General features: G+C 39.6%; 1 protein-coding gene across 1 annotated transcript in view; it reads left to right on the top strand.

Annotated features, from left to right (window-relative positions):
* The window catches only part of kiss1ra (KISS1 receptor a), a 39,407-nt gene that overhangs the window by 11,342 nt on the left and 1,889 nt on the right, over nt 1-26,176 (top strand). Inside the window, exons 2-5 of the mRNA XM_072440868.1 lie at nt 2,015-2,139; nt 19,479-19,614; nt 20,222-20,460; nt 24,494-26,176. The exon at nt 24,494-26,176 is cut by the window's right edge and continues 1,889 nt beyond it. Of these exons, the coding sequence (XP_072296969.1) occupies nt 2,015-2,139; nt 19,479-19,614; nt 20,222-20,460; nt 24,494-24,877 (884 nt within the window). The 3' untranslated portion in view covers nt 24,878-26,176. The remainder of the gene's footprint in view (nt 1-2,014; nt 2,140-19,478; nt 19,615-20,221; nt 20,461-24,493) is intronic.

The raw sequence follows: 26,176 nt of genomic DNA on the forward strand, positions 1-26,176 counted from the left end.
AAATAAAATGCCATTTATTTGCATTAAATGGAGAAAAACTGGATTACAAGAGTTATAAGAAATCTGTCATGTTAGTTCCCCGCAAATGTTCTTTCATACTTTTATGATTTCAGCTGATAACCAAAGGCGCTGCATGAACCGCTTTAATATTCCCAATCATATCAGGCTTGTCCTCCTGCAAAATAATGACCCAGCCGCTGTAATGCGATTAAACTGTGCTACAAAACAAACGCAGAGACTTTGTAAAACACGGAAAAGGGACGATGTTTTCACCTCCCAAACTTCATTTGATTATGATGACCTCTGAAATAGAATAGTGTCAATTGTGTATTTTAACAACGGCCTTTAATGATAAATCCAGAGTTTGAAGTAAAGCCGGGGCAGATGGGGGAAACTGTCTGTATCTTGGTGAGTCAACATTATTTTCCTCCTGAGCTTAATTATAGATTGTGCTCGGGGTTTTGTTTGCAAATGCTGGAATTGTGAGATCTGTGGGTTGGATGTGGATTTGGTCCAGTTTTACAGTATGTGAATGGTGAACCAAAGAACAGCTTATACTATATACAATTGTTAGCGGGGCACCAGCTGTAAAAAAGAAAAATAATATTATATCCACAGCAAATAAAATGATAATATAAAATCATTCAAATAGGGTCAACCTCTTTGGCAGAAAAAAAAAACAATATGTCAAATGAGACTTTTAGTTGTATTCCATAGACATACATGATTTGAAAATATATAACCTAAAGCAGGTTTCTAAAAGCCTGAAACAATGACATTTACATTCAGAACTGAACGTTGCAGCTCCAACACTGAACAACACATGCATTTTAATAATAACCCCACTTTAATCACTTTAACTGGAATTGACTGGTTGATTATTGCCTGCCAAAACAAATCACATATTATGTTGTTTTCTAAAACTAATTCTGAATGTGCAAGGACACTAATGGACATGAAAGTGGAATAAATTAAATAAAATTTGAATTAAATTGTCTGTTTGCTGCATATTGACAACGTACCAAACATAAATTAAATTTTATCTTGTTGTCAGGGTCTACTGCAGATGCATTAAAATGTGTTTTTGTTTTGTCATTTGTGATACCTCATGCTCATTGGGTCAAGTCCAAGGTTTAGGAATTACCACATTTCACAGTAAATGCTTAATCAGAAACAGCATCAAAACACTTTCAAATGTAATTTCTACAAACAAATATGGCCCGCTATCTCACTAATAATTTCAAACAACACTTTAGCTCGAGTGATTATCTTAAAAAGGTTTGTTGAAGCTCTTTATTTACGTTGTCAGGATATAAAATTGACAAATATTCATTTTTATTGACACCAAAACAAATATCAGTGAAAGCCTCAGTGTCCAGTTTTATGAAATCAAACTTTTAGAATGATAGAGTAAAGTGACGTAAACGGTCAAATAAAAAAGTGCTAGATTCCTTTTGCTTCTAAAATTGTGACGATTATGATTTCTTAGTTTTAACAATAGTAAAGAGGAAATGGATCAGCGGTTATCAACCTGGGGCTCGCGAAATGATCTCTCTCTCTATATGATGGGGACAATAGTCTTAAACAAGGCCCGACACCCTTCAAATGCAGTGGGAAATGTAGATTCTTGTTTGTTGGAAATGATTGTTTCTAGGCCTGTATCCAGAATCTAAACCAAAATATAAGAAATGAGGCTAGTTTATCATTTTGCGAGTGGGTTATTTTGCATGTTTTGGGGTCACAATCGACAAAGATTGCTATTATGGGGTCGTGACTGAAAAGGGATGAGAACCACTGATACACAGATAGAGTGTCGGGTAATCCTCCTTTTATTTAAGCTTATATTAAGAGTCTCACCCAAAGCTGATCTGATATTTTCAGGTGCAATTCAGGTGTTTCCATTAATCCCCCGCATGTTTGCCTTGTCACTTTGAAGAACAGCCTCTAGTCTGGAGATAATGTGCTGCTTTAAGACTCCAACTCTCACTCACAGATATGTCTTTTATTTCCACAGCTAACCTCGCTGCCACAGATATCATCTTCCTCGTGTGCTGCGTGCCCTTCACTGCCACACTCTACCCTCTGCCCGGGTGGATCTTCGGCAACTTCATGTGCAAATTTGTAGCATTTCTCCAACAGGTAAATTCACGTGATTGATGAGGTCGTCACACTTTGAACACTAAGCACATAAAATGTGTGAATTTTCAATGTCCTTAAAATTCAAGTGGTTTGTTTACCAATCTGGTGCACAAGATGAAGTGCCAACACATTCACGCTCTACAATAAGATGATGTCCTAAATTCAGTTGATGTGCAGCGGCTTGTGTAACTCTATGGGAGATATGAACCATGAAACGGGTAAACAAATCTGCAATCGGACAGTTAAACTGAAAATTCTACCATACAATCCTGACCTAAGTTGTAGAACGTTGTGATGTCCCATGAACGTACCTAGAATCTGGCAATAACAACTGATCGTCACTAATGTTCTCCCCCTGCTTTGACGTTGACCCCCGCACGTGTCTCTCAAATGCAGAAGACCTCACCTCTCAAAAATCCTCGTATCGTGGTTTGCTCCACACAAACACTTTCCCTGTTATGGAATTTGTCCTTTTCATGTCTCATGGTCAACTCGACTCACAGAGACCTTTGCACGTGTGTGTAAAAGGAATAAAACCCTTGATGGTTGAATGTGTCCATGAGTGTCAGAATGATAAGAAATGAGGACTGCTGTGATTAACAATTTAAAATATTATTATATATTTTAAATGGGAAAAAGTCCTCAAAATGTTACATACAACAGGAAGTGGAAACTAAACCAGGATTAAAACCCTTAGTAATTATATTGTGCCTGGTCGTTTGTCTGGAACGGGTCAATGCAGAGTAGGGATGGGCAATACCGTCATTTTTGGGATCTATATAGTTTTTGGGGTACATTGTTTCTAAACACTAAACTTTGGCCTTATGGGTGACGGCATCTACAAAAATACATGAATAAAAAGGGTTAAATGGACTCAAAAGGACCCACGATGGATCAGTCGAATGAGCTGCTGGTGAAGAATGAAGAACTGGCTGTAACATGTGTACAACCCTTAAATAATAACATTTATTTCATTTTTATCTATTTATTTTATTCATAATATATAAAAAGGCAGTTTATATACAAAATGTCAGTTGTAAAAATGGCAGTTTTAACTTGGTTTGCTGGTGCTATCAGCTCGTCTTCATGGAGAGAGATAAGTTCAATGTCTTACTGTGGAACAGACAAAGCTATGCATGTCTCCATGGAGACAAGCACTTGTTGGACCATCCACACAGTTTATTTCTAATTAAAATAATCCATCCACTAATGAATATCTGTGGGGGAAGCAATCCATTCATTTGAATGTAGAAAAGCTGCTCTATCACTCACTGTACAACGACAGTTATAGTGTACTAAATACAGACATGGAGAACGTGTTTACTTTTCTGAGGTAACACCATGTCAACAACATCTGGCAACACTTCTGACTTGATTTGAACTAGTTGTGCTTTAAATACACATCATTTGCCAGAAAACATCTCAAAAGAGTGAAAAAAGTAGCGTTCCCAATTGAATAAACAGAGAGAATCAACATTATGACCCGTGGCCGACTTTATCTTCACTGTATCAAATGATTGTCAGCGTGAATGAGTTTTGTAGCTACGGGCAGTGAATCCGAAGATGTGTTTCGCTTCATCTAACCTAATCTAAATCATCACATTGTCTAACTTGCCTCTCTGACTTCTTCTCTGAAAACATCTTGACATTTCAACTTTCTAATTTAGCAGGGTTATCTGGGTCATGATCAGAGAGAATATGTTCAGGTGCACATCCCTCCCTCACGTTCCCACCTGTTTCCCTTCACTCGTATCCCATTTCAAACAAAGAACTCTTTCATAATAATACAATCAGACAGACTAAGCCATTTAGATTTTAGAAACTGGTTGTAAGAACAGTACGAAGCCCCATTCTCGAGCACAGAAACTTGTCCGTGCTGTTTAACGTTACCATCTGTCTTGTTACTTACCTCGGCTGCTTTCACTTCAAGCTGTGCTCAAAACGACACCTCAGCCTGATATAGTTATGAATAAGTCATTTGCAGGAAAAGGCAACACAATAAGTCATTCTGACGGAAAGTGATTGGGGTGAAATGTTTAAGAGATGCTCCCGTAAGCTTTCCCAAAACGAATAGCGATGAAATATATTCAACTGTTGCAAATGTCATTTCCGGAAACAACAAAAGATTATATGGCTCAGAACTTCTCTCAAATGCTAATGGATGCTGATTGTGTTTGAAATGTGTGCCTTTAACTAAAACATGATTTGAAAACCAAAATTTCAAAGCAAAATCTACAAAATTATGAAAATTAATTACACTTTTTGGCCTTTTCATCTGCCTTTCTAGTCTGCACAAAGTAGCTCTCTTCTCTGTGGATCTGGTCTGTGTTTAGGGATGATGACCAAATGGAATAAGATTAAATATTCCACAAACATGAAACTAATCAGGCGACAGCAGGCAGCGCTTCTGAGGCTTTGATTTCACAGGCTTTTTGTTCATACCAAAACCACGATGCTGGGTGGATCAAGGAGACATTGCCAAATATCCAAAGCATTTCTCACACAAAAATCTATTTCACAAACCAATAATGTTCATCAAAAGCAGAGAATATTTGAGAAGTAACTCCATACGGGCAAATGTACTGTAAATGTCAATAGTAATAGCAGAGAAAATAAGAATGCTATCAAAAATGCTATCAAAATACAATTATTTATCATGGCAATGACAGAACTGTGTGGACAAAACTTTGACAAAACTAAACATACTCAATAGAAAGCAAATTGGAACGCTGCATCACAGTTGATCATCAAGTTTAAAGCATTATTTGACTTGCAATGTCTGAAATTATCTGAGTTATGACACAAATAAATGAAACAAAACTAAAGAAAGCTTTACTGACTGAACATGGAAGACAGACAGGCCTGTGTTATATATCTTTAAAACAAATATGACTCTCACTGTGACTCAAACAACCTCCAGCCAGTGTTATTTAGAGAGATGACGCACTGGTGAAGAACGGCACTGCCAGAAGTCCACAATGCAGTGGATGTGCACAGAGATCAGTGATTTATGCTTACATACTGTACAACTACACAACTGTGGCTGTTTAATCACTTTAATCTCAGTAAACAGTATTCTGGAATGTCCCGCAGCATAGATAAGATAAGATGAGATAAGCCTTTATTTGTCCACACGTGTGTTGCAACACAAGTAGGTAAAGAAGTAAAAGAACAGATAACGTATAGAAAGCTTTAAGAAAAAAAAAAACACTCTTTATAGAAAAGCTATCATAAAAACAAACAAACAAACCTCTTTTATTCTTAATAAAAAGTAAGAGAAAAAAAGTAAAATAAAATAAAAATAATAATAATAGTAACAAAAGTAACCCTCTTATTTACAGCAGTTATAATAGCAGCATAGCATCAAAGCAGACATATGCAAACTATTGAACTTGTTATAAAAATTGTAGAAAAAGCTTCAGTTGTATCATCTGGACTCGGTTAGAAAAAATTAGACGTTTCGACTCTCATCCAAGAGTCATTGTTAATAGGGAATTTAGGTCGAGAACTCAGATATTTATACTATTCTGTGGTAAGTCCAGCCCATTGGGCGGACCCTTCCTGAAGTGGAACGAGTTTGTTGTTTGTTTCAACCGAAACTTACCCTATTGTATCTACCGAGATGCCATCAATGCGGTGGACCCACATATCAGGTTTACAAGAGAAGACGCTAAGGAGAATCGCTTGGCCTTTCTTGATTGTTCCACGATCAGAGGAGAGGACGGGAAGCTCCAAATAGAAGTATATAGGAAACCTACACACACGGACCAGTATCTGCTCTTTGGTTCCAACCACCCACTACAGCACAAGCTGGGAGTGATCAGAACCTTACAACACAGAGCTCAAGGTGTGCCCACCAGCTCAGAGGGCAAGAAGAAAGAGGAAAAACATGTCCGAAATGCCCTCTCAGCCTGTGGTTACCCCGCTTGGGCTCTCAACAGAGTGAAGAGAACCAAGAAGCAGGACAAAAGGGAAACTGAACAGAGAAGGAAGGGTGTTTCTATCCCTTATGTGTCTGGCCTGTCGGAAAAACTGCAGAGAATTTTTAGACAACACGAAGTCCCTGTTTATTTTAAACCAGGAAACACTTTAAGACAAAAACTGGTTCACCCAAAGGACAAGTTGCCGACTCAAAAACAGAGCAATGTAGTTTATTCTATCCAATGCAGTGAAGAAAGCTGTAAAGAACGTTACATAGGTGAGACTAAACAGCCTCTACACAAGAGGCTTTATCAGCACAGAAGAAATACTAGTTCAGGACCTCAGAGTGCCGTGCATCTCCATCTTGAAGCCTCTAATCACTCGTTTGAAGACGGTGAGGTGAAGGTTTTAAGCAGGGAGAAAAGATGGTTTGAAAGAGGAGTTAAGGAAGCTATTTTTGTTAAAAAAGAAAGACCTTCTTTAAACAGAAATGGAGTGGTAGAGGACCAGGACCAGGACATTTAGATCAGGTACTCAGGGTGGGTGAGCCAGGGTCTCACAAAGACAAAGGGGAGACTAATAGCCCATTAAAGGACTGAATAGGCTCGGTAGATACAAAGAGGGTAAGTTTCTGTTGAAACAAACAACAAACTCGTTCCACTGCAGGAAGGCTCCGCCCAATGGGCTGGACTTACCACAGAATAGTATAAATATCTGAGTTCTCGACCTAAATTCCCTATTGACAATGACTCTTGGATGAGAGTCGAAACGTCTATTTTTTTCTAACCGAGTCCAGATGATACAACTGAAGCTTTTTCTACAATGGAACACGCCTGGACGAATGAGGGATTACACCGACATACTTGTTATAAAAATGTTTTTCCTTTCTCATTTTATCACATGAGGTTGTAGAGTCATGAATGTGCACCACACCATTGCTCTGAAAATTCAAGAAAAAAAAATCCTCTGCTGCTTTTTTTTCAATTATCATTCGGAAAACGATATGATTTAGAAGCTTTGCGTAGATTAAACCATTCACTGTCTCCCCATTCAGCTGAATCCATCCATAGACGTCGACGTCCACAGAGTTTGACCGCGTGACACTTTGTCGCGATGACGCCAACAAAAGGAGCAGACAGAACAGAAATCAGTGCCAGTTTCCAACCGAATGTCTGGTGTCTTTTCAGGGTCAGAATCAGAAAAGGTTTATTGCCAATGAACAGTTTGTGTAATTGAATAAATCCAAGATAGATTTAATGCTACTATAATGTCTCCATCCCCGCCGGCCCACAGTGTGTTCGCAGCTCCCCCTGGTGAATACTGCTGTTGTGTCCTTGGGCAAGACACTTAACCCGCCTCATCCCCAGTGTCTGTGTACAACTGCTGTGTGTATATGTGTGTGAATGTGGTGCCTTGATGTAAAGCGCTTCGAGAGTCTTGAAGGTAGAAAAGCGCTGTATAAATGTGACAATTTACCTCAGAAACTCAATAGTTCTCTAACAAACGGGCTTTTAAAATAATGTACATCTTGTAGTCCTTGAAAGATGAAAAGGAATGAACGCTTCTATATATTTAGATTTCTCGGCTGAATCCACTTAAATGCAGACCACACTTTGATTTAAAACAGCACCTCTACTGTATTTAACGCAGGAGATGGGGATTTGAGTGACAAAACGCCTACATTTCCAGCTGCGACATAAATGACTCACCGAACACGAGTCATTTTGAGTTCAAAGAAATAAACTGTCACTCAATGAACTGGAGGTTAAAAGGAATTTTTAGCGTGAATGTTGAGATTTATGCAGTAATTTATGTCGAACTAATGGCATTTCATGGGAAGAATTCAGCACATTTAAAGTAGTTTGAACATCATTTCACACATGGGGAGTAATTGCAATTTAATTGATGTAATTAGACATGGCAGATTGGGTTATTTTTCCCAAATTAGCTGTGGCTTTGAAGAGGAGAAATAACTGCAATTTTAAATAGCGATCCGTAATGACTTATAGGATCACCAGGGGTGATGATATACTGTATGTCTGTTTAAGGAAAAATGAACCACTGGAAAACATTGCAAATGAAGTCAAAGATATTGCATCAACAAACTTCCAAAGCACGCTAAGCACAAGCGCACTCTTAAAGCTGTTTCGATGGACATGTTTATAATGTTGGTCTTTTAAGTTTGACGTTCTCTATCGTATTGTAACTAGAGATCGACCACGCACGATGCAGATATTGATATATTAGAATCCAGAGCAGCCAATAAGCACTGCAAAGTAGGGCTAATTTATGACCAATTTTGACAAAGTTCTACACAGACACATAGATGTTTTCGGGAACGGACTCAATTTAGGTCAATATAGGCCAACGTCAAATAATAGGCTCATTTCTACACTCTTAATTTCTTCACTCACACATGTTGTAGAGTAATAGTCCATCCACAGACTCGCACATTTGACCCGTTCTCCCCTGAAGTCATGTGAAACTACAGTATGAGGAGCACCAGTCAAGTCTTTGTCTCAAGACTCATTAGCGACTCCAGTTCGACTCCAGTCCTCTGAGGAGAAGAACTGCCTATACAACGCAATAAAATAGAGCTTTGTCTTTCCTTTCAAAGAGGACATCGGCCTATACGGGAGATTTCATGTTGTTTGCCAATACAGTGTGCAAATATCTGCCCAATATATCAGCTAACCAGCATTGGCAATAGCCCAATATTCTATATGTTGTCATGAAATGTGTGACTCAATTTCACTTTATAAGAAATCTGTCCTATTAATTATATTATAGTTTTTTTTTTTTTTTTTTTAACTTGTTCTCAACATTTAATTTCATTTTTTGCAATGACTTATTGACTTTGGTATTTTGCTTATGTGCACCCTCACGAAGAACTTTTAAGCTCTCTTTAAACTTACTTTGTTCTCTAATGTGTTTGTTTTCTTGCCTCGTTTTCTTATCACTTTTTATCCTCAGCAGCCAATTTATTTATGTCATTTCGTTGCCGGCGCCATACATTCTAGTCATTGCCACTTTCCCACACTTGTATGCAGCATTCGTCTTTCTGTCAATGCTTTCTCCAAAATGTGCAACTTGGGAGAGAAAGTGTCACTTTGCTGACAACTCAGACCACAACTGAATCATTTGAGTAAATAATGTATAAGGAGCCAGTACAACAACTTCTGCACTGGTGAAAAACTTTTGAGTGAGATTTTTTTGGATCTCATAAAGTGAAGTTGCAGTGGTCACCAATTCAGAAAGAGTAGCTTACACTATGTAAACAGTCAAATACTTAGCTTGTAGTAGTAGTAGTAGTAGTAGTAGTAGTAGTAGTAGTAGTAGTAGTAGTAGTAGTAGTAGTAGTAGTAGTAGTAGATGAAGATGCAGTACAGTTAGATAAATAATATGAATCTTAGTTGTATTTATTTACTTTATGTTCCAGCAAAGTTGGATATGGAAGAAGCAAATCATAAACAGCAACACATCTAACACGTATGCTATTGAGTTAAAGTAGTTTTAAAGTACCCACTTACAAATGTACTAAGAGTAAAAAGTATTTTACAAAGATTTGAAAACACTCAGTCCAGTTAAAAAAACGTAGTGAAGTAGAAAGTAAAGATACCTAAAACGTATCCACCTTAAAATGTACTTAAGTAAAGTACAGATACCAAAACATGTATTTAAGTACAGTATTTTTACTTTTGTGTTTTATTACTTTCCACCACTGGTTTTAACTTAGTCAAACAAACTTAATCAAGCTATAATTGTAAATGAAACTATTTGCTTACCTATTCACACATGAGCTCTCAGCCAATCACAGCTCATATCTTCAGCCATAAAAACCCTTTTAAAGTGGCTATAACATATTTCTTCATCCAGTCTTTGGTCGTCAGTGTGATCTGTGTCGTTCTTTGTGATGGCCTTTCCCCACAGGCACATGTTCTAAAGGTATCACTCACTGTGTCCAAGGCAGGAGTTTTGAGGCCCAAGTACATAGTCTTAAGATTGAGTGGGATGGTAATGTCAAAAGTCATAGTAACCACAGTTCCTCCAGCTGTTAGAATTTCCCTGTGAATAGTGAGCACTTTGACATGAAAAGAACTGTTACATTTTTACAACAGAACTCCTTCCAAATGTTTGTGGTTTTCCATTGAGCTGTACATACATGTTCTCATACTTTGTCTGTCAAAACAAAGTTACCTTCTCTTTACAATTTATTTTTAATATATATATAGTAAAATGTTTTCCATATTATCAAGGCATGTATATAATTTAGATACTATTCCCCTTGAAAGTTTTGATGTATATACCTTAATACAAATTATAGTCTGAGGGTTAAAGTAGACTTTGTTTAATTTCTTTGTAAATATCTATAAAAGTTCTGCTTTTAAAGGCCAAAGGATTATTTCAACATAACAAAGCTTTTACATTGATTTTCTTTTACAATCTGGTAAAAAAAAAAAGACTTTTGTTATCCAGACCTTGAATCTCAGGTTGCTGCTGTTTGGTACAAGACAACCATTTTAAGAATGTATTGTTTTTCAAAGATGTTTCACAGTATATTTTAGACATTATATGATACTGATTATATTTCATCAGTTTACGATTAGGGTTAGGATTATGTTTATAAATTCAATTCAATTTATTTTTGTAATGCCCAAAATCACAACAACGGTTGCCTCTGAGGGCCAGGGTAAAACAAATTTGGACGATGTCCCAGAGTCCTCTGTCCTTCGACCCTCCTTCTGTCCTTAGACCCTCCTTCTGTCCTTAGGCCCTCCTTCTGTCCTTCGACCCTCCTTCTGTCCTTAGACCCTCCTTCTGTCCTTAGGCCCTCCTTCTGTCCTTAGACCCTCCTTCTGTCCTTAGGCCCTCCTTCTGTCCTTAGACCCTCCTTCTGTCCTTAGGCCCTCCTTCTGTCCTTAGACCCTCCTTCTGTCCTTAGACCCTCTTTCTGTCCTTACACTCTCCTTCTGTCCTTAGACCCTCCTTCTGTCCTTAGACCCTCCTTCTGTCCTTAGACCCTCCTTCTGTCCTTACACTCTCCTTCTGTCCTTACGCCCTCCTTCTGTCCTTAGACCCTCCTTCTGTCCTTAGACCCTCCTTCTGTCCTTACACTCTCCTTCTGTCCTTAGACCCTCCTTCTGTCCTTACACTCTCCTTCTGTCCTTTGACCCTCCTTCTGTACTTAGACCCTCCTTCTGTCCTTAGGCCCTCCTTCTGTCCTTAGACTCTCCTTCTCGGCCAGGAAAAACTACAAAAAAACTATTTGGGAAAAAGTAGAAACCTGGAGGAGTTCCAGAGTGAAGGAGAGATCTGTCTCTCACAGACGGACGCGATGGAGCCTGTGGAGCTGGACCCACTCCAGGAGAACCAGCTCTTCAGGAGGAGAACCAGCTCTTCAGGAGGAGAACCAGCTCTTCAGGAGGAGAACCAGTTCTTCAGGAGGAGAACCAGTTCTCATTCAGTTAGTTAAGATTAGAGCTTTGGGACATTGGTGGCTTTGCTTTCAGATGTTCATTTTGACAATTCAATTTCAATGTATTTATTTTTGTAACGCCCAAAATCACATTAACGGTTGCCTCTGAGGGCGACAGTGAAAAACAATGTCTGTGGTGGCGGGAGACGATGTCCCAGAGTCCTCTGTCCTCAGACAGGGTAGAGTTAGGATTAGGGTTAAGTGCACTCACTCTTTCTTCACTATCGCTACAGCAGCAGAACCAATGGCCACTTCACTTTCTCCTCCTCTTAAAAATTCCAACACCAGTGTTTATGTCTCAAGATTGAATATTTTCTGTCATGCTCTGTCTTCATTAACATCCTGCTAGGGTCTAAGTCGCATATGACAAGTAAAAATGAATGTCTGGAGGCAAGTGTAATAGTCCGTGCAGACCTAATGGGATTCCGCACACTTTTGCAACAATAACAACAACTAGCTTGTTTGTGTTCCGTGCATATTTCAATATTGCTCTAAATGTCGTCGCTTTGTAGCTTTGCGATGTGACACATCAACTTAGCATAATGCAGGAAGCTCAAAGATGATAGCTATTGTGCTAATGACAGAAAACCTTGGGAAAGCCATTTGAACTAAATGAGCCTAAATGAGCCATCTCACTTGTGAACAATTTAGCAAATTGTCCTCATTTCTGTTTTAGTTTTATGAGCAGTGAATTTGCAACAGCAGAAAGGTCCGCCAAGGAACTTCCATCCTAACTAATTAGTAATAGTGCAGTTATGGTAGCAAGTTATACACACTGGCCATATTGGAGGAGTTGCAGAGTAACACATAGTCGAATTATCAATGTATATGTGTTTTTGACCTGGTTTATGGTTAATATCTCCAATTTTGGGCCTATTTACAAAACTGGCTCAAAGTTCATTAGCTTCGCTGCCCTAGTTTGTCACTTTTACATTGATACTTCTTTTGTCATCCAATAAACAATAAAGATGGCTTAGTAAACTATTGGAGTTGTCAACACTTTGTGAGATTAGAAAAGTAATTAAGTTATTTAATTCATTACATTATTTTTGTTGTGGTGATGAATAATTTGACTTTGATGTGCCTTCTGCATAAAGAAAAATGACAGTGGTCCTATGCGCCATCTACAGAGCACAGCAGGTCCCATTATAAAGTGGCTCTATGCAGCTTCTATAAGGAACAACCCACGCTCTCTCTATAATATCTCTTATATGCAGTTTCCTCTGTGCTTCTGTTTAGGTCCCATTTTGCAGCCCCATTGCAGTCCTTCTTTACAGTCAATTAACAGATATACAATATTCTTCACATTCAAAAAATAACAGATGATTGGGATGAGAAATTCCTATTCTTTAGATTAGATTTGGATTTTCATCTGCTTTATGTATTTATTTTACAGGAACAATGTAGTCGCACAGATACAAGCAGAGCGTGCAGTTGAAAATATGTAGAAACTAAGGCCACAACTAAAACTGCATGAGCTGTAACTTGAATTACAACCACCAGAGCCAAACTTCTACAGGGATTTTAATTTTCTGAAGATTATCTTAAAATAGACCGAAGAGTATTTTATACCAAAAATAGTCAAGTAAAAGTATTTGAAAATGTTTACACGTTGTATATGTTATTTAAAAAAATGCCAATTCACTTTATCATTAAACATACCTGTTTGTCAAAGCCTGGTCTCATCAGATCTCAGAAGCAGGACGGGGCCTGGTTAGTCTTGGATGGGAATAACCGTGGAGGGGCTGTGGCTCTTGTGTAAACTGTCCTTGTGCCCTCGGGCAAGACAATTCCCCACTCTTGGCTAATATGAAAGGGTGAGTGTCTTTCCCCAGTCTCCTTCCTATTTCACACTGTACTGTCGACTAAAGCCTACGGCCTAAAGTGCAGGAATGGTTGATGATGGTCGGAGCAGACTATTAAGCAGGCTGGCAGCCTCACTGCTGTCAGCCTGCCCCAGGGCAGCTACAGTATTAGATCACACTGAGTGTGGAGTAAAAGAATAATGCACTGGAACGCGCATCATTCTTTTACGCCACACACACGCGCTGCGTGTCATAAAATGCACTATATAAATCCAGTGCATTATTATTATTACTATTAACCTTTATGACTTTGCAGATTTCAGTAATACAAAATGCAATTAAATATTGCATGGATTTCCGTGAACTTTATATTAGAATATTTTCTAACAAAATATACTCTGTGTGCATTAGTCACAAAGGCTTGGATGATTCATTGAAGCACACTTGCCTCCGTCGTTCATGTGGAGGACTTGCTGCCTGAACTGCAAATAACCTCTTGACACATTTACATGGCTCTGCACTGGGGCTTTAAAAGTGTCACCGCTAATGGCAGCAGCTGTTTTATTACATTCAAGTTCTCTGGAGATGTACACAGCATTGCAATAGAGAGAGCTTCCTATTTAAAGTTACACTGATTTTAAAGAATGTTCTATGAACACTGAATGTAGCAGTAGCATGAGAGCACAGACTGGGTCTGCACATGTGCAGTGAGGGGGAGATTACCAACAAGGTCACAGCGGTGCCTGTGATGAAGAGATGAAGAGCTCTGTGCAGCATCCAACAGCATCTTGGAATATAATCTAGAAGACTGAAGGAGGCCGAGAGAAATTGTATTCTGACATAAAGTGAGAAACATGCCGACAAAGTGTGAACGCTAATAATTAGTCCAATGCTAAACACCAATAAACTTTACATGTGAAACTTCTTGTGCAGGTGACAAATGTGTTTTTTTAAGAGACAATAGATATGGATGTGAGATGTACCGTTCAGTGCAGTTTACTTTTTCACAGGTAAAAACTCTGTACATGAAAGTGCTGCTATTATTTTTGAAGGTTCTTCTAAAGTGTTGTAACTATTTATGTGTCTATGCATTAATTTGTGAGTTCCGAAAATGGCATAGTGCAATTTATTATTTATGTTACATTTATTTTGAAATACCGCTACATCTTATTTTGAAGAGTAAAACCCGGATGTGAAATGTGTGTCGTCCGCCATCTTGACTAATAAAAAAAAGGGTACGAAAATAAGTTCGGTGCTGCGTTGCAGCCGTTCAATAATAAACGGTAACCCGCAGGTTACAACAAAGACGATCGCCTCTGTCATCATTGGGAAGACGTTCACTCCACTACACAGCTAACGGCACACCCCAGACCTGTGTGTACTGTGACAGTAGTAACCATAAACCAGAGAACTGTCCAGACTATAACGTAAGTGCACGCAGAGAAAAGCTGAAAAAGCTGGGTAGATGTTATGTATGTTTAGGGCCCAAACACATAGCAAAGTACTGCAGAGTTAAAGTTTCATGTAGATTATGCAACCGCAGACACCACCAGTCAGTTTGTGAACAACCAGAAGCTAAGACAGATGTTGACTCCACCAGCAGTGGGACTACAGATGCTGTGTTGTCTTCTGTGACCAGTCCTGTCAAAGTTAAGGCTGAAACACAGAACACAGTACTGCTTCAGACGGTTAAGGCATGGACTGTAGGTCCCAGGGAGAGAAAGATAACTCGATGCCTGTTAGATGGAGGCAGCCAGCGTAGTTTCATTCACAAAAATGTTGTTAGAGCGCTAGGACTGCCAATTGTTAGGCAAGAGACTTTAAACCTCCATGTTTTTGGTTCCACCAGTCCGGTAACAGAAAAACGCAATATTGTAAGAGTTCAACTTGAGAACATGTGGAACACTGAAAAGAGACTTGAGATAGAAGCAGTTGAGACTCCTCAGGTGTGTACAGCTGTGATTAAAGTCCCATGCGAGACGATTCAAACAGAAATAAAGAAAAGAGGGCTTCAGCTTGCAGATTTTCCACTAGAAGGTGCTAATGAACAAGAGTTGCAAGTGTTAATTGGAGCAGACTACTACTGGCAAGCAGTTACTGGTAAAGTCCAAAAGGTTACAAACTCACTAGTAGCAGTTGAAAGCATTTTTGGGTGGGCTTTACAGGGACCAGTGACTACCTCCAGTATTACAGACACCACTTGCATGCACATTAGTTTGACAGAAGACACCCAGATCTCTAAAGAGCTTCATGCATTCTGGGAAGTGGAGTCTTTGGGCATAGTAAACAAGCAGACGGAGAGCCCAGAGGACTCAGAAGTCCTACGTGACTTTGAAAGGACAATCACGTTTGAAAATGGTCGCTACCAAGTTGAGTTGCCATGGCAATCAGATAAGGCGCAACTTCCAGATAATTTCAGGGTAGCAAAGAGGCGTTTTGAGAGCCTTTTGAAAAAACTGAACACTGATGTAACCCTGTATGCCAGGTACAACAATGTTATACAGGACTATCTGCAGCAAGGTATTTGTGAGGATGTTATAGAGGACACAACAGTGGCAGAGAACCAAGAGACAGTGAAATACTACATGCCACATCACGCTGTTGTACGAGAAGACAAGACCACAACGAAACTTAGAGTGGTATTTGATGCATCATCACATGAGGAAGGTTGCCCATCACTCAATGACTGTTTATACACTGGACCTAACCTAAACCCAAATCTGCTGGATGTACTAATTCAGTTCAGACTGCACAAGATAGCCTTCACTGCAGATATAACCAAAGCCTTTCTCCAGATCTCTCTTGCGGAAAGGGACAAGGATGCTGTTAGGTTCCTGTGGCTACACGGACCTCCAACCAAAGACTGTAACGAGGAGGTACGTGTTCTGAGAATGAACAGAGTTGTATTTGGAGTGTCTCCCAGTCCATTTTTGCTCGCTGCCACAATAAGAAAACATCTCGAACAATACAAAGCAGAACAACCAAAGGCAGTACAGACACTAAGTGACTCTTTGTATGTGGATGACTTTATTTCAAGCTCTCCAGATGTGCAGGAGGCTTTACATGTAACAACAGCAGCAAAGAACATTCTCTCTGAGGCAGGCATGAACCTGTGCAAATGGGTAACCAACTCACCTGATCTGAGAGCATTGTGGGAAGAAAAAGGTGTAGAGGACACCGGAGATGCAGAATTCTGTGGAAATGTGCTCAAGGTGCTTGGGCTTGTGTGGAGACCAGAGAAGGACGATTTTGTGTTTGATCAAAAGGGACTAATGAACATTTTAAAAGACAAAGAAAACACAAAGAGAGGTGTACTACAGACATCAGCCCGCATATTTGACCCTATTGGGTTTCTCACTCCGTTTACTGTGAGAGTCAAGTGCCTCTTTCAAGAGATGTGGGAGAGAGGGCTTGGTTGGGATGAGCCATTACCCACTGATTTGACTGAAAAATTGGAACAGTGGTGTGCAGAGTTACCACTGCTCCACCTGGTGGCCATTCCCAGGTGGTACTACATTGAGATCCAGCCAGACTCACACGCTGTAAAGTTGCATGTCTACTGTGATGCAAGTGAAAAGGCTTACAGTGCTGTGGCATATCTACAAGGACAAGACAAACTAGGAGAGACTGTTACTAGTTTTGTGGCCTCAAAGTCACGAGTTGCACCACTAAAGAAAATGACTTTGCCTCGTTTGGAGCTGATGGGAGCACTTGTTGGAGCGAGACTAGGACATAGTCTTCTCAAACCACTGAACTTGGAGAGGAACCAGCTAAACATGTGGACGGACTCAATGATCACTCTCCACTGGATCTGCAGCACAGCCCAGCGGTGGAAGCCCTTTGTGGCTAACAGAGTGACTGAAATACAAGGACTCACAAATCCGGAGTTGTGGTCCCACTGTGCTGGCAAAATGAACCCTGCTGACTTGCCCACACGAGGTCAGCATGCGCAGAACCTTATTGGTAATCAGTTGTGGTGGAGTGGACCCACTTCATTGTCTACAGCTGAAGGGAAAACAAATGTTGATGAAAACTATGTGTTAAAGGAGGTAAACACTGAACTGAAATCAAAGCATCAGACTGTTGTACAACTCACCAGCACTGAACAAACTGAACCTCTGTTGAATTTGGAAAGGTACAGTAGACTTAAGACTGTGTTAAGAATAACTGCATGGGTCAAACGGTTTGTAACTAATGCACGGTCCAATCAGAAGTGTCGGGGAGAGTTAACTGCAGAAGAGCTAACTGCAGCAGAAATTCACTGGGTAAAAGTTACACAAGAGAGTTGTTTTCATCCTGAAATATCCCAGCTAAAGTCAAAACAAAATGTGAAGAGAGACTCTAAAATCAAAGATTTAAAACCTTTCTTGGATGAAAACGGTCTATTGTGTGTTGGGGGAAGATTACAAAACTCTGATTTCAGTTTCAGAGAGCAACACCCCTGGGTATTACCTACAAATCACAAATATTCTGAGTTACTGGTTCAGTCATGTCATGAAAAGGTACTGCATTCTGGTGTAAGAGACACTTTGATTCAAATCAGAGAACATTATTGGGTTTTGAGAGGGAGACAGCTTGTAAAACGCAGTGTTGCAGGTTGTTACATTTGCAGAAAACTAAAGGTAAAGGCGACACAGCAGATTACTGCTCCTTTACCAAGAGACAGAGTGACTGAGTCCCCTCCATTTGAAGTTACAGGGGTAGATTTTGCAGGACCCTTGTATGTAAAAACTAAGGGACAGCCCACAAAGGCATACATCGCTCTGTTTACATGTGCAGTAACTAGAGCTGTGCATTTGGAGTTGGTATCAGATCAGACAACTGAAAATTTTCTCTTAGCATTAAAACGATTTATTGCAAGACGAGGACTATGTAAGACAATTTACTCTGATAATGCTAAGACATTCAAAAGAGCAGACAAGGACTTGAAAGAACTATGGCAAACCATTAAAGAGTCAGAGCTTACAGAGTTCTTTAGTGACAAAGGAATCACATGGAAATTCATTGCTGAGAGAGCAGCTTGGTGGGGGGGCTTTTGGGAGAGGCTTGTGAGATCTGTAAAAATGTGTTTGAAGAAGGTACTGGGGAAATCTTCATTAAACTTTGAAGAACTAACTACTATTCTCACTGAAGTTGAGGCAGTGTTGAATTCCAGACCTCTGTCGTATGTACACAGTGAGGCTTCAGAGCCACAGCCACTTACCCCATCTCACTTCCTGGTTGGTAAACGCTTAACATCACTACCACCAAAGACTGTGCATTCACCTGTTCCGGTCACTGCAAACCGTGAGGAACTGGGTCGAAGGTGGAAATACCGGCAGAGACTTTTGACCAGCTTTTGGAACAGCTGGCGCAGAGACTATTTGATGGACTTGAAATCAGCTCACAAATGTCAGACTCCTACACCTACTGCGATCAAAGTAGATGATATTGTACTGATAGGGGAGGATAACATGCCAAGACAGACCTGGAAAATGGGTAGAATTACAGAGGTTTTTCCAGGCAGGGATGGTCTAATTCGTTCATGTATCATTCGCACTTCTACAGGTAGTTTGTTGAGAAGGCCTGTTCAGTTATTGTATAATCTTGAAATATGTTGATGTAATATGATCCAATGGTGATGAACAGTTGTTCATCGGGCGGGAGAATGTTGTAACTATTTATGTGTCTATGCATTAATTTGTGAGTTCCGAAAATGGCATAGTGCAATTTATTATTTATGTTACATTTATTTTGAAATACCGCTACATCTTATTTTGAAGAGTAAAACCCGGATGTGAAATGTGTGTCGTCCGCCATCTTGACTAATAAAAAAAAGGGTACGAAAATAAGTTCGGTGCTGCGTTGCAGCCGTTCAATAATAAACGGTAACCCGCAGGTTACAACAAAGACGATCGCCTCTGTCATCATTGGGAAGACGTTCATTCCACTACATAAAGAGGCTGTTGGCATGATTTAGTTGAAGAGTGAGTCTGGTCACCCTGTCCTCCGTCAAACGCAAAATATACCAAGGAATCAGATGCGTTTATTTCCGTGATGCATGCGAAACAGAGAAGTTCTTTTGTCATTTGTCATTCAGACCAAAATCAACAAAACATCCATAATAATTTGGCATTTCTGTGACCTCTTCTCTGCAGGTGACAGTCCAAGCCACATGCATCACTCTGACAGCGATGAGTGGAGACCGATGTTACGTCACAGTTTACCCGCTCAAGTCCCTCCGCCACCGCACGCCCAAAGTCGCCATGGTCGTCAGCATCTGCATCTGGATCGGTCTGTACTCAAATGTTAGGAATACATAATGTTAAAACAGCAGCAGAAGTCCAAAAAGCTTCACATGCAACACAATATACTTTTACTACTCGTGAGTAATATGTAGTTTGAAGGAACAATACTCTTGACTTGTGACAAAAACTTTGTTAGTACAATTTTTGTGTCTATTCTTTTTATAGTCTGTGCATTATTTTAATTTCATGTTTTGTTTGTCCAATTACATTAACTCATAAATTATAAATTAATCCAAACTGTTAATCGCAAGCATAGTAGTTTCTCCTATTACTTTTTTTTACTCCTACTAGTTTTATTTCTACTTGAGTGATATTATTTTAAAGTAACGTTAATCTTACTTGAGGACAGATTTTGGTACTCTATCCACTTCTGACTGTACACTCAAAACTTACATACCGGTAAATAGTCAAATTGAATGTATGTATGTGGTTCAGTTTGTGACATCTATTATTTTGGTCATGGCCTTCTTACCCCAAAAGGTCCCTTTATTGTGTCCATGGCCATAGTTCTGATGTTCATCTCAGTCCAATATTTATGGACAATGGACAATGTTGCCTCTCATTTAAAATCCTTGTATCCCTCTCTTGTCCAGGCTCTCTGATCTTGTCCACGCCCATCCTCATGTACCAGCGGATAGAGGAGGGTTACTGGTACGGCCCGCGTCAGTACTGCATGGAGCGCTTCCCCTCCAAAACCCATGAGAGGGCCTTCATCCTTTACCAGTTCATCGCGGCTTATCTTCTGCCTGTGCTCACCATCTCCTTCTGTTACACGCTGATGGTGAAGCGGGTGGGCCAGCCCACTGTGGAGCCCGCCGACAACAACTACCAGGTACATTCTATGTGTGTTTACAGAGAGAGACGTTTGATTTACTTACAGGCTCACAGCAAATGAAGAGCAGGAATCACAAAGTGCAATCACGTACAAAATGCAATTCAAAGTGCTTTGTGACATAAAAAACACATACAAAATTATATACAGTGTAAGTCACAAAATAAAAAAGTTAAAACATATCAAAAAACATAGTAGAAAAAGCTTCAGTTGTAGTCATCAGGACTCAGTTTGAAAAAATAGACGTTTCGACTCTCATCCAAGAGTCATTGTCAATAAAAGAATTTAGATCGAGAACTCCGATATTAATACTGTTCTGTGGTAAGACCCACCCATTGGGAGGAGCCTTCCTGAAGTAGAAAGAGTTGTTTGTTTCAACAGAAACTCCCCCCTTGTATCTACCGAGCTAGCCTATTCAGAATTTTAATGGGCTATTAGAATCCTCTTTGTCTTTGTGAGACCCTGGCTCAACCACCCTGAGTACCTGATTAGCATTTAAATGTCCTGGTCCTGGTCCTCTACCTTTCCAGGGGTTCAGTATACCATTATAGATACCAGGAAGATAGAATCTGAGCCCTCCATTTCTGTTTAAAGAAGGTCTTTCTTTTTTTAACAAAAATAGCTTCCTTGACTCCTCTTTCAAACCATCTTTTCTCCCTGCTTAAAACCTTCACCTCACCGTCTTCAAACGAGTGATTAGAGGCTTCAAGGTGGAGATGCACGGCACTCTGAGGTCCTGAACTTGTATTTCTTCTGTTCTGATAGAGCCTCTTGTGTAGAGGCTGTTTAGTCTCACCTATGTAACGTTCTTTACAGCTTTCTTCACTGCATTGGATCGAATAAACTACATTGCTCTGTTTTTGAGTCGGCAACTTGTCCTTAGGATGAACCAGTTTTTGTCTTAAAGTGACGGATAAAGACGGTGAGGAGAAGGTTTTAAGCAGGGAGAAAAGATGGTTTGAAAGAGGAGTCAAGGAAGCTATTTTTGTTAAAAAAGAAAGACCTTCTTTAAACAGAAATGGAGGGCTAAGATTCAATCTTCCTGGTATCTATAATGGAATACTGAACCCCTGGAAAGGTAGAGGACCAGGACCAGGACATTTAGATGCTAATCAGGTACTCAGGGTGGTTGAGCCAGGTCTCACAAAGACAAAGAGGATTCTAATAGGCCATTAAAATTCTGAATAGGCTAGCTCGGTAGCAACAACTCTCGGGGGTAACAACTCTTTCTACTTCAGGAAGGCTCCTCCCAATGGGCGGGTCTTACCACAGAACAGTATTAATATCGGAGTTCTCGATCTAAATTCTTTTATTGACAATGACTCTTGGATGAGAGTCGAAACGTCTATTTTTTCAAACTGAGTCCAGATGATACAACTGAAGCTTTTTCTACTATGGAACACGCCTGGACGAATGAGGGATTACACCGACATATCAAAAAACAGATAAAATTATTTAAGTCATAAGCGCGGCTAAACAAAACATTATTTAGCTTGGATTTAAACACAGCAGGTGGGGGCCTGTCCCACTACCTCCGGAAGAATATTCCAGACCTTTGACCCAACTGGAACGCAGATTCCCTGTGTCTGGTCTTGGCTCTGGGCACCTGCAGGAGGCCGGTCCTTATGGTTCATATGGCACTAACATGTCTGAGATGTACTTTGGTGCTAGGCCATGGAGAGACTTGTACACAAGCAGAGCTGCTTTAAAGTCTCTTCTCTGAGCCACAGGGGGCCAGTGCAGAGACCTGAGAACAGGACTAATGTGATGGTACTTCCTGGTTCTAGTCAGGACTAATGTGATGGTACTTCCTGGTTCTAGTCAGGACTAATGTGATGGTACTTCCTGGTTCTAGTCAGGATCCGAGCAGCAGCGTTCTGGATGTACTGCAGCTGTTTTACAGCTCGTTTGGAGTGGCCAGTGAGCAGGCCGTTACAGTAGACTAATCTACTCCAAAGGGCTCTCCAAATCTGGTTTGGACACTATACTTTTGATTTTGGCAAAGTTTTTCAAATGGAAAAAAGCTACTGATGTTATCAAATTGATGTAGCTGCTGAAAGTCCATAATTACTCCTAATTCATCCTGCCTTATTGTGTACTTTAATCAAAGCAACAACCTCTTTATGCAGACAAGCAGTGACTGACCCAACTATTCATGAGTACCGTATTCCGTGCCAGAAAGGTCATAGCACCTAAATGAAAATTGTTTCATTTAGGTGATTGAAAAAATAGTTTTGCATATTCTATTACCCTTTCAAACCAAACTGAAAAGAAAAAAAAAACTTTTTGGAATGTTGAAAAAATATTATCTACACACAGTAATCTGTCTCCACATCCTGTTCATCAATAGTTTTAGATGCACAAAAGTAAAAAAGCTTGTGATTTACAAAAGCTTCACCAGAGATCCAGAGGCAGCAGCAGGTCGGACATTATCGCCCTGAGCAGGTTCTATTTCACTGAGTCTGAATAATTCCATTGTTTTACCAGGAACAACTCAGGCTTGACTCATTTCTCAGCGGCACATATCATTGACATTGACATTTCAGTACACCTGTTTACTTGCCAATCTACCTGTTAAGTGTGCCTGTTGAATAGAAATAGAACTATGGATTGTTCAAAATATATATGCGCTTCTCTGACTGTGTTGTACCAAGTGCTCATGGACAAGTACTTCTTATAGTGTTTAGTGTCATCTACGTGCAATTTTCTTCCGCCTCCGCTTTAGTGCTGTTTTGAGGTTTGTTGATGAAAAAGCTATCTATCTGAAGTGGCACTTGATGTGAAAGGGTTTAGAATCACAACAAATAAAGATGATTTCCACAAGAACAAAATAAAACGCAGCGGATTGTATTAATGTTTCAGTAAACCCTTTTCTTAACGTATAAAAATAACATGAACTACAGTATATAAATAGCCAGATGAAGCTCTTAATTAATTATTTATCCACAGATTAAATTTAACCGTACAAACTATAAATTCCAAAGAAAAGGCAGACACCAGGAACGTACAGAAGGGAATCAGAATCAGAATCAGAATCAGAATCAGCCATTGTCAATGAACTAAATTCACAAACATATGAATAACAATAAGCTATCAGAGACAAAATAAGAATAAAAATTAAAATAAAAAAATAGGCTTAATATGTACACACATTATGGGTTTGTTTAATCTCAAGCCCCTTTTTAAATCTTGTCTTCAAAAACAGCGATGCCTCTAATTGTATAAACCTTTCCATGTATTTTTGTAGAGCCCAAAATCAGAACAGCAGTTGATTATAACAACCGAAAGTTAGAAATTCAAACAAGGAAACAGTATCTGGGTTTCAGTTTTATGCAGCTAAAATCTGGAACATTCTTCCTGAAGATGTGAGACAGGTTCTACTCTGACAATGTTAAATCTAATCTAAAAACAGTTTTGTTTAGCTGTGCATGTGACTGAAAGGATTTTTCTTTGCACTCTTCTCTTTTATGTCTTAAATTATTTACACGTTACCCTTTTTATTGTCATTTTATTTATTTTTTATTTTTGACATTTTAAATACTAAAATATGTATCTGGGACTATTTTGAGGTAGTACCCTGCAACTTTAAATGTTAGCTTAAAAATAGCACCTTTTAAATGTATTCAAATTAAAAGGTCTTTCTTTAGAGGAATTCTCTACAATTCTAAACAAATACATATGGGAAGGCCTACCAATGTGGTCCGATAAATTTGGATTTGGCTAGATGTTTTTATTTTAATTTTTATATAGTTAATTTTATTGCATTTCGGTTTCCGTAAATTCTTTGTGATTTGAATGCATTTTTCCTGCTGTGTGAAGCACTTTGAATTGCCTTGTGTATGAAATATGCTCTACAAATAAACTTGCCTTGCCTATTTGGTCACTAATAGAGAAGCAGATGAACAAACTTTCCCTGGAAATAAGCAAATGCACAACCGTCCCAGAGCATCCCCTGTTCTTAGATCCTGCACCTCGGCAAAGGAAAACACCACATGTTCTCTAAATACGTGTCATTCTTTCTCGTCGTCTTCAGGTGAATCTCCTCTCAGAACGGACCATCAGCATTCGCAGTAAAGTGTCCCGGATGGTGGTGGTCATCGTCCTGCTGTTCGCCATCTGCTGGGGTCCCATTCAAATCTTGGTTCTTTTCCAGTCCTTCTACCCTAACTACCGACCCAGCTACGCCACATACAAGATCAAAACCTGGGCCAACTGCATGTCCTACGCTAACTCATCCGTCAACCCCATCGTCTACGGCTTCATGGGGGCAAGTTTCCAAAAATCCTTCCGGAAAACGTTTCCTTTTCTGTTCAAACACAAGGTCAGAGATAGCAGCATGGCTTCCAGGACTGCCAACGCCGAGATCAAATTTGTGGCAGCGGAAGAAGGGAACAATAACAACAATGGAGCGGACTGAAGCCAATAATAAAAAGTACAAGCTAAGCACTTGAAGGGGGGGTCTATCAGAGTCGGTTCATTGTGTGCCCCTTGGAAATGACAGATTATGGATTTCCAAGGACCTGTTGTATTTATGTTAGTCAATGTGTCTAATTAACAAGCTGATAAAGGGGAAACATAGACTAATTATACAGAATGGAGCCCAAGGGTGTGCTGCGTAAAACGTCAGTAGTTGTCACTGCCAACTCCAGGCAGAGTCTGCTACGGCACCATCAGTCAAACTGTCAAATGGCCGCATATTAGCACGGCATTGATACATGCGCTGACATAAATAGACTCTGTGTTTTGGAGATACGCAAACAGATTGGACCTGGTGACGTTTTCAGGACAACTACTTGAAATACATGTACATGCTGTTTTGCAAAGGTTAAGAGTTCATCTCATGCTATTTTTAAATCAGATGTACAGAGTGAAAGCTGCCACAACTTGTCCCCAATCGGTTGTCTTGAACTTAACATTATGTATAGTCAACTTAACATTATGTATAGTCAACTTAACATTATGTATAGTCAACTTAACATTATGTATAGACAAGCGATTCAATATTATTGGTGATTTATTATACTGATGCCCTGCTAAAATTGGCCATTCTGAAGATATAGCATGGAAGGTATCCATAGGTTCCAGGGTGATGACAAATTAGAACCTTTGCCATAATTAATACTTCTAAACTAAATAAAATGTAACTGGTGAAAAGCACACAAAATAGCATCTATAAAAATACATGTAAACTCATTTAGGTATTCATGGGTTTCAGTCACATGACTTGTCTTCATGTTGAAGAGGTCACACATGTTGTTCCCTCTCCGCGGTTAAATAGAATAAAACTGAAAATGAAAAGTTTTTATACTTAACAAAGACAGAAGTTATGGGTTTTTATCTACAGCGGTCGAGTCGCTGACAACACTTGCTACAACAAACTTTTGCAGACGTTTACATCTAAGCTTCCTTGTCCACAAGCCCTCTGCATCAGACAAGCTCTCAAAGCCTTCGAGGGCACAGACTGAAAGCGTGAGTCTGATGCTAAAATATAACACCCGGACATTAGGAAATAAGGCCCCTTAAAACTCTGCAAGTAAGCTAACGTTTATTAGCAAAGCCATGCAAAAATATGTAAACTAGCATTAGCCAGCTGCTAACTAGCTGAAGCAAAGTGCTCATCACCGGTCTCTCCTGATGACAGTTATCCATTTATTGGCCACAAACAGGATCTTTGGGGATGTAACAGAAGAATAATCCTGTTGGCACAGGCTTTCAT

Source organism: Eucyclogobius newberryi, unplaced genomic scaffold (genome assembly GCF_026437365.1).
Source record: "Eucyclogobius newberryi isolate DKJ021-1_F unplaced genomic scaffold, fEucNew1.0.hap1 SCAF_12, whole genome shotgun sequence".
Lineage (NCBI taxonomy): Eukaryota > Metazoa > Chordata > Actinopteri > Gobiiformes > Gobiidae > Eucyclogobius > Eucyclogobius newberryi.